The sequence below is a fragment of the Cherax quadricarinatus genome, chromosome 79 (genome assembly GCF_038502225.1).
Source record: "Cherax quadricarinatus isolate ZL_2023a chromosome 79, ASM3850222v1, whole genome shotgun sequence".
Classification (NCBI taxonomy): Eukaryota; Metazoa; Arthropoda; class Malacostraca; order Decapoda; family Parastacidae; genus Cherax; species Cherax quadricarinatus.
Window position 1 is genome coordinate 4,137,074 of NC_091370.1, and position 10,036 is coordinate 4,147,109.

Consider the following 10,036-nt stretch of genomic DNA (forward strand, 5'->3'; position numbering starts at 1 on the left):
CCCAGCAAAGGGTATTGGTTCTGGCCCTTCAGTGTCTTCCTGACAGAGCCAGTCTAGCTTGACGCGGTACCTGTCATTGGCTCCGGCTTGAGTGCACTACACCGTCTAACAGTACTGGGCAATTCCCTGAGATGCCCTTGCCCTACTTGGGTTTGGGCGGTGGTCAGCACGCTCCTGCTGGTGTATGGTATCTTGGTGGTCCTCTTCGTCACCGAGATCCTCATTCTCCTATACAGTGGACTGCGGAAGGACCTGTCATTCGGTGAAGGACCAGAGTCCACAGCCTGTCGAACTGAACGTCTCGTGGAGCCAACACTTGTTGACGCCTCTGTAAAAGACCAGAGGGGCTAGTTACCTCTGTCCACCTCCCTGAAGCATATCCCTGTGGCTGACACCTCACAGGTGGTTCCTCAGTTAACAATGACTTGGGTGAGAGATTTAATGAGGGACGAGGCTGACCAAGGCGACGACCTTACAGAGGCTGCCTCTGGCGACCTTACAGAGGCTGCCTCTGGCGACCTTACAGAGGCTGCCTCTGGCGACCTTACAGAGGCTGCCTCTGGCGACCTTACAGAGGCTGCCTCTGGCGACCAAACAGGGGACACATCTGGCGACCACACAGAGGACACCAACCTACGTGTGATACTAGTTAAAATATCAACTGAAATTACGAAGCCTGAGGGACTCACCCGAATTTTACATGAGTTAGGGCGACTCCTTACACACAGTAGAGAGTTACCCTCTCCTTCAGATGAAATAGAATACAGTCGCATGGTTCACGTGGAAGGGCCAATGGAGAAATCACGATACTCAGTAAGGATTAAAATAGCATGTTCAGATAAAGCCAGTGGGGAGAAAGTGACATGTTGGGTTACAGTGGACACTGATCAGAGGTGTCCTGAAAAGGAAGAGGTGGACTTGCTTGCCCTCTGGCTGTTGGACTGTGTTACCTGTCAAAACTATTCTGAAAAAGACATTATTGGCCATTTAAAAAGAGAAGTAATAAGTTTCTACATGTGGGCAGTACGAACCATACTCGGCTACCCAACATTAACAGTATTCTTCGACCAAGATCCTTCTGAGGGCACCAGGGCGGTGGTGGTGGACTCGGGTCAGCCATACAGGAAATCTGACGCTGCCCAGTAAAGCACAAGGCGAATGCCTGAAGTGGATGAGTTGTACAGGAAGCCTGATGACACAACTAAGAAGGACAGTAAGCATGACACCAAAAAGCATGATGACCCCACCAAACCTGATTTTATCATGCGTATCAGAAACCCAAATTTTATCACGAATCCTATAAAGAATGATGGGACCCTACGAGAAAGGGGAAACGATTTCGAAATGCATATAAAGCCTGAGGCAACCAAACACGAGAGGAGGCCCGAGACTGGCAAGAACGAGAGGAGACCCGAGGCCGACCAACAAGAGAGGAGGCCCGAGACTACCCAGCTTGAGAAAAGTCCCGAGACTGCCCAGCTTGAGAGGAGGCCCGAGGCCGTCCAGCATGATAGAAGGCCCGAGGACGCCCAGCGTGAGAGGAGACCCGAGGCCGGCCAGAAGAATCAGGCCGCCCAGCAAGAGAGGAGACCCGAGGCCGCCCAGCCTAACAACGAGGCCGCCCAGCAAGAGAGGAGGCCTGAGGCCGCCCACCATGAGAGGAGACCCGAGGCCGCCCAGCGTGAGAGGAGACCCGAGGCCGCCCAGCGTGAGAGGAGACCCGAGGCCGCCCAGCGTGAGAGGAGACCCGAGGCCGCCCAGCGTGAGAGGAGACCCGAGGCCGCCCAGCGTGAGAGGAGACCCGAGGCCGCCCAGCATGAGAGAAGTCTCCCGGCCGCTCAAAACGAGGACCCAGACTTTTACCTAGAAATATCTAACATTCGATGTCATGGTATAAAGCAAAATTATGAACACAAGCTGCTGATAGAAGCAGAGGTCAGCCATCAATTATTTCCCGATAACAAAATGATCAATTTAGACATTAATTTCGGCGAGCAGAAACCTTCAGTAGAAAACATCGAGGATATATTAATGACTTTGGCCAACACTCTAAGAAACACCATCATCAACACACGAGACAAGTGGGATGATGCCAATTTCGAGGAGAGACTCTTCAGTTCTCTGGTGTCCCAACTCTTCCCTGAAGATCCAGTATACTAATACAGTGACGATGGGGCTGCCCATTGATTTAAAAGGGTGTTTTGACACACTCATAAACAGGTCATTTTATACGTTTCAAGATATATTTAATTTAGCTTAATCCAACTAAATACATTTTAGATAAGTTTACAATAATATAACAATAAGCAAACACAAGCGAAATTATTGCATACACAAATTTTCGCTGGCCTTATTCGGCAAGAATAGCGTTGCTATTTTAGCTAAAACCGTAATTTTACCTTTTCGGCACGACATTATACACACACACACACACACACACACACACACACACACACATTGACGTGTATAGTATGCAAAATTATGGAGAAGATTATCAGGAGGAGAGTGGTGGAGCACCTGGAACGGAACAGGAGTATAAATGCCAACCAGCACGGATTCACGGAAGGCAAATCCTGTGTCACAAACCTTCTGGAGTTTTATGATAAAATAACAGAAGTAAGACAAGAGAGAGAGGGGTGGGTTGATTGCATCTTCTTGGACTGCAAGAAGGCCTTTGACACAGTTCCTCACAAGAGATTAGTGCAGAAGCTAGAGCATCAGGCGCATATAACAGGAAGGGCACTGCAATGGATCAGAGAATACCTGACAGGGAGGCAACAACGAGTCATGGTACGTAATGATGTATCACAGTGGGCACCTGTGACGAGCGGGGTCCCACAGGGGTCGGTCCTAGGACCAGTGCTATTTTTGGTATATGTGAACGACATGACGGAAGGGTTAGACTCAGAAGTGTCCCTGTTTGCAGATGATGTGAAGTTAATGAGGAGAATTAAATCTGATGAGGACCAGGCAGGACTTCAAAGAGACCTGGACAGACTGGACACCTGGTCCAGCAAATGGCTTCTCGAATTTAATCCTGCCAAATGCAAAGTCATGAAGATAGGGGAAGGGCACAGAAGACCACAGACAGAGTATAGGCTAGGTGGCCAAAGACTGCAAACCTCACTCAAGGAGAAAGATCTTGGGGTGAGTATAACACCGAGCATGTCTCCGGAAGCACACATCAATCAGATAACTGCTGCAGCATATGGGCGCCTGGCAAACCTGAGAACAGCATTCCGACACCTTAGTAAGGAATCATTCAAGACACTGTACACCGTGTATGTCAGGCCCATACTGGAGTATGCAGCACCTGTTTGGAACCCGCACTTGATAAAGCACGTCAAGAAACTAGAGAAAGTACAAAGGTTTGCAACAAGGTTAGTTCCAGAGCTAAGGGGAATGTCCTATGAAGAAAGATTAAGGGAAATCGGCCTGACGACACTGGAGGACAGGAGGGTCAGGGGAGACATGATAACGACATATAAAATACTGCGTGGAATAGACAAGGTGGACAAGGACAGGATGTTCCAGGGAGGGGACACAGAAACAAGAGGCCACAATTGGAAGTTGAAGACACAAATGAGTCAGAGAGATAGTAGGAAGTATTTCTTCAGTCATAGAGTTGTAAGGCAGTGGAATAGCCTAGAAAATGACGTAGTGGAGGCAGGAACCATACACAGTTTTAAGACGAGGTTTGATAAAGCTCATGGAGCGGGGAGAGAGAGGGTCTAGTAGCAACCGGTGAAGAGGCGGGGCCAGGAGCTAGGACTCGACCCCTGCAACCACAAATAGGTGAGTACAAATAGGTGAGTACATGTGCCTAGGACAAAATGGTAACTAACATATATATATATATATATATATATATATATGTATATATATATATATATATATATTTCACATCGGCCATTTCCCGCCAAGGTAGGGTGGCCTAAAAAATAAAAACTTTCACCATCATTCACTCCATCACTGTCTTGTCAGAGGTGCGCTCACACTACAGTTATAAAACTGCAACATTTTTTTTTTTTTATTAACACCCCTCCTTCAGAGTGCATACACTGTACTTCCCATCTCCAGGACTCAAGTCCGGCCTGCCGGTTTTCCTGAATTCCTTCATAAATGTTACCTTGCTTACACTCCAACAGCACGTCAAGCCCTAAAAACCATTTGTCTCCATTTGCTCCTAACACGCTCACGCATGCTTGCTGGAAGTCCAAGCCCCTCGCACACAAAACCTCCTTTACCCCCTCCCTCCAACCTTTCCTAAGCCGACCCCTACCCCGCCTTCCCTCCACTACAGATTTATACACTCTCGATGTCATACTATTTTGTCCAGCCCCTCTACATGTCCAAACCATCTCAACCCCTCCTCACCCCTCTCGATATCAGTTTTGGTAATCCCACACCTCCTCCTAATCTCCAATGTACGGATTTTTTGCATTATATTCACACCACACATTGCCCTCAGACATGACATCTCCACTGCCTCCAGCTTTATCCTTTTTCCAACGTTCACAACCCATGTTTCACACCCATACAAGAGCTTCAGTATAACTATACTCTCATACATTCCACTCTTTGCTTTCATGGATAAAGTTCTTTGTCTCCACAGACTCCTCAGTGCACCACTCACCTTTTTCCCCTCGTCAATTCTATGATTCACCTCATCTTCCATAGACCCATCTGCTGAATATCTCCTAAATCTCCCATCTCCTAAATATCTAAACACATTCACCTCCTCCATCTCTCTCCCTCCAATATGATACACAATCTTCCATTACCTAATTTTTATGTTATCCTCATCACCTTACTCTTTCCTATATTCACTTTTAATTTCCTTTTTTTACATACCCTACCAAACTCATCAACCAACCTCTGCAACTTCTCTTCAAAATCTCCCAAAAGCACAGTGTCATCAGCAAAGAGCAACTGTGACAACTCCCATTTTGTGTTAGATTCTTTATCTTTTAACCACACACCTCTTGCCAACACCCGAGCATTCACTTCTCTTACAACTCCATCTATAAATATATTGAACAACCGTGGTGACATCACACATCCCTGTCTAAGACCTACTTTTACTGGGAAATAATCTCCCTCTCTCTTACATACTCTAACCTAAGCCTCACTGTCCTCGTAAAAACTTTTCACCGCCTTCAATAACCTACCTCCTATTCCAGTCATTTGCAGCATCTGCCACATTGCCCCCCTATCCACCCTATCATACGCCTTTTCCAAATTCATAAATGCCACAAAGACCTCTTTACCCTTATCTAAATACTGTTCGCCTATTTGTTTCACTGCAAACACTTGATCTACACCCCCCCTACCTTGTGTTTTCCTAAAGCCTCCTTGTTTATCTGCTATCCTGCTCTCTCTCTTACTCTTAATTATTTCAATAATGACTCGACCATACACTTTACCAGGTATACTCAACAGACTTACTCCCCTATAATTTTTACTCTCTTTTGTCTCCTTTGCATCCGCTCTGCCAATCCCTAGGTACCTTACCCTCTTCCATACATTTATTAAATAAAAACACCAATCACTCCAAAACTATATCCCCACCAATCACTCCAAAATTATATTCCCACCTGCTTTTAACATTTATATCTTTATCCCATCAATCCCAGCTGCTTTACCCCCTTTCATTCTACCCACTGCCCCACGCACTTTCCCCACACTCACAACTGGTTCTTCCTCACTCTTATATGATGTTGTTCCTCATAACATTATCAATCATATCTTTCTGATCATTCGTACTACATCCACGCACATTCAACATCACAATTATACAAAGTTTTTCATTTCCTTCTTTTTAGTAGTTTATACAGGAGAAGGGGTTACTAGCCCATTGTTCCCGGCATTAAGTCGCCTCATACGAAACACATAGCTTACGGAGGAAGAATTCTGTTCCACTTTCCCATCGAGATAAGCAGAAATAAACAAGAACAAGAACTAGGAAGAAAATAGAAGAAAACCCAAAGGGGTTAGTATATGTAATATATATATATATATATATATATATATATATATATATATATATATATATATATATATATATATATATATATATATATATATATATATATATGCTTGTACACTTAGGTCACACTACACATGTGTAGTGTGACCTAAGTGTAAGTAGAAGTAACAAGACATACCTGCAACCTTGCATGTTTATGAGACAGAAAAAGACACCAGCAAACTTACCATTATGCAAAGCAATTACAGGCTTGCGTTTCACACTCATTTGGAAGGACGGTAGTACCTCCCTGGGCGGTTGCTGTAAACCAACCTATTACATTATATATATATATATATATATATATATATATATATATATATATATATATATATATATATATATATATATATATATATATATATATATATATATGTCGAGCCGAATAGGCAGAACTTGCGATCTTGGCTTAAATAGCAACGCTCATCTTGCCATATAGGACAAGTGAAAATTTGTGTATGCAATAATTTCGCCAAAATCATTCTGAACCTAACGAAAAAAATATATTTCACTGTGTTTTAGTATTAAATTATTGTAAACAAATCTAAAATATATTTAGTTGGGTTAGGCTAAAATAAATTGTTCTTGTTATAATAAGGTTAGGTAAGTTTTCTAAGTTCCTTTTGGTGCAAAATTATAATTTTTTACATTATCATTAATGAAAAAAATATATCTTTAAACGTATAAGAGAAATTTTTAGAAAGGACTTAATTTTAAATGAGTTTTGGCTAATTGACCAGTTTTACATATTCGGCACGACATATATATATATTATATATATATATTATATATATATATATATATATATATATATATATATATATATATATATATATATATATATATATATCTGCAAACTCTGCATCAGAGTACACAGTACTTTACCACGAAGCCAGACCCTAGATAAGTACCTGTGCCTAGCCGCAGCTAGACGATGTTTCCCCATACCCCGAAGCACTAGGCTTGTTTTCAAAGTAATTTCATCAAATCCTGCCACATGTATATCATAAACCCTGAGGTGTCACCTCAGGGTTTAACATGTAAAATGTGTTTTTCATACATCTCTCACCGAAGTAGGATGACCAGAAAGAGAAGAAACACTTTCACCTTGCCCTTTCCAAAGCTCACTTTTAATTTTCTTCTTTTACATACGCTCTCAAACTCGCCCGCCAGCCTTCGCAACTGTTCTTCATAATCTCCCAAAAGAACGGTGTCATCAGCAAAAAAGCAACTGTGTCAACTTCCACTTTCTGTTAAATTTTTAATCTTCCAAACCCACACCTCTCACCAAGACCCTATAAATATAATGAATCGCTATGGTAACATCACAATTCCTAAGGCCTGCTTTTACTGGAAACTATTCTCCTCCTCTCCTACATATTCTAAGCTGAGCCTCACTATCTTCGTAAACACTCTTAACTGTAACTAACCACCTATTCCATACACTTGCATTCCCATACACTACGCATCCCCTCCCCTTTCTTCTTGTTCATAAGCGATCCTGTTCTCCAGTTTATTCTTAATTCTTTCAATAATAACTCTTCCATACACCTTACCAGGTATACGCGACTGGAATATATATATATATATATATATATATATATATATATATATATATATATATATATATATATATATATATATATTAGCTTTCTGGAGCATTGGTAATGTTTACACAGAGTTACAGTCACAGTTTAGTTTAAAAAATCCAGTATCCGGTTTTTCTTTCCTCAAAATTAAGCAAACTCTCCTTTTTAAGTCCCATAATTCAGAACATGTGGTTACGTTAGTGTGCGTGTGTGTGTGTGTGTGTGTGTGTGTGTGTGTGTGTGTGTGTGTGTGTGTGTGTGTGTGTGTGTGTTCACTCATGTGTGTAATGAATGCAGGAAATACGTCTCCCTCACATATCTCGGCACCTGTCAAAGACAGCAGTAGACATTTAAATCGTCCTATTGTTCCCACGAGGCTGTTCCTTTCTGAGTCTGTATGGGGTGCTAATGGAAGATGGAAAAAGAGAAGAAGTAAGTAGAATAAGGCACAGGTACGCATAAATACACAAACAAATTATCATACATAGTAACATATGTGTAAATTACCTAAGATAACCCCAAGAATTCAGACATTTTGACTTTTTTCGACTGGATAGAGAGGAGATCCCTGGAACAGTGAGGGGAGTCGGACGAATGGGGTGGGAAGAGTGAGTGGATGGGTACATTGTGGAAAAGGGAATAGGAAGAAACTGGGAAAGGAGTGGTAAGGAGGAGAAAGGGGACTGGTGGGATGGTGGATGTGGGTGGGAGGGAGAGGAGAGAGATGGGTGGACGAGGGGCCGGGAAGAACATGTGGTCATAAAAGGGAATTTATGGGGATGCTTCGCCTGACCAGTTAGTAAATTTAGCGAAATACTCGGTCACTTCTCCTTTCAAGTTAAATCAATGAGGATGAGTGGTGTAAGAGAGAGAGAGAGAGAGAGAGAGAGAGAGAGAGAGATAATGAGAATATCCGAACACGACCTGGAGCAGGTCACACACATCCAGCGCTTCCCATGGGCACGTCTGGTCACCACTCACCAAGAACACTCTGGTAATGAGGCTGCCAGGCCACAACCATTGCACAAGCACCAGGGCCACTATATTTTCTCCCTAATAGAATTTCTCAAATAATGGTGGGGGTCAGTTTTTTTTAAGTGCGTGAGGGAAGAAACTTGTTATTATTTTTGAGATAGATTCATCTCCGTCCTACATCTACAGTGTTTACTAGCACACACACACACACACACACACACACACACACACACACACATACACACACACAGAATAGCAGGAGGCCAAGGTAAGAGTATGATGAGAGCAATAGAGCGATGATTGACGCGCTGGCTGCTGTGGCCAGAAGAGCTCATGCATGCAGGGCAAAGCTCCTGATCATGGGTGACTTTAACCACAAGGAGATCAATTGGGAGAACTTGGAGCCACTTGGGGGCCAAGATACATGGAGGGCTAAGATGATGGAGGTGGTACTGCAAAACTTCATGTACCAACACGTAAGGGACACTACAAGAGAGAGAGGAGAGGATGGACCAGCAAGGCTAGACTTAGTATTCACCTTGAGTAGTGCAGATATCGAGGACATCACATATGAAAGACCCCTTGGGGCCAGTGATCATGTGGTTTTAAGCTTCGAATACACAAAGTTACAAGTGGAGGGGAAAGCGGGAAGGCCAGGACGAATGAAGCCAAACTACAAGAAAGGGGACTACACAGGAATGAGGAACTTCCTGAACGGGGTTCAGTGGGACAGAGAACTGGCAGGGAAGCCAGTTAATGAGATGATGGAATATGTAGCAACAATGTGCAAGGAGGCTGAGGAGAGGTTTGTACCCAAGGGAAACAGGAATAATGAAAAAGTCAGGATGAGCCCATGGTTCACCCAAAGGTACGGGGAGGCAAAATCCAAGTGTGCTAGGGAATGGAAGAATATAGAAGGCAAAGGACCCAGGAGAATAAGGAGAGCAGTCGTAGAGCCAGAAATGAATATGCACAGATAAGAAGGGAGGCCCAACGTCAATATGAAAATTATATAGCAGCGAAAGCCAAATCTGACCCGAAGCTGTTATACAGCCACATCAGGAGGAAAACAACAGTCAAGGACCAGGTAATCAGGCTAAGGAAGGAAGTAGGAGAGACAACAAGAAATGACCGTGAAGTATGTGAGGAACTCAAGAGATTCAAAGAAGTGTTCACATAGGAGACAGAAGGGGCTCCAGAAAGACGGAGAGGTGGGGTACACCACCAAGTGCTGGACACAATACACACAACTGAGGAAGAAGTGAAGAGGCTTCTGAGTGAGCTAGATACCTCAAAGGAATGGGGCTGGATAACATCTCTCCATGGGTCCTGAGAGAGGGAGCAGAGGCGCTATGTGTACCCCTAACAACAATATTCAATACATCTGTCGAAACTGGGAGATTGTCTGAGGCATGGAAGACAGCAAATGTAGTCCCAATCTTTA

At 43.4% G+C, this 10,036-nt stretch overlaps 1 protein-coding gene across 1 annotated transcript; it reads left to right on the top strand.

Annotated features, from left to right (window-relative positions):
• Positions 1-1,157: 1,157 nt before the first annotated feature.
• On the top strand, positions 1,158-2,254 carry LOC138855053 (balbiani ring protein 6-like). Its single transcript, XM_070101835.1, has one exon. The coding sequence runs from the start codon at positions 1,159-1,161 to the stop codon at positions 2,158-2,160; it is 1,002 nt and encodes a 333-aa protein (XP_069957936.1). The 5' UTR covers position 1,158; the 3' UTR covers positions 2,161-2,254.
• The last annotated feature ends 7,782 nt before the right edge of the window (positions 2,255-10,036 follow it).

What these genes read in the sequence shown, in the direction of transcription:
- LOC138855053 (XM_070101835.1), top strand. Translation starts at nt 1,159, where the DNA reads ATGCCTGAAGTGGATGAGTTGTACAGGAAGCCTGATGACACAACTAAG.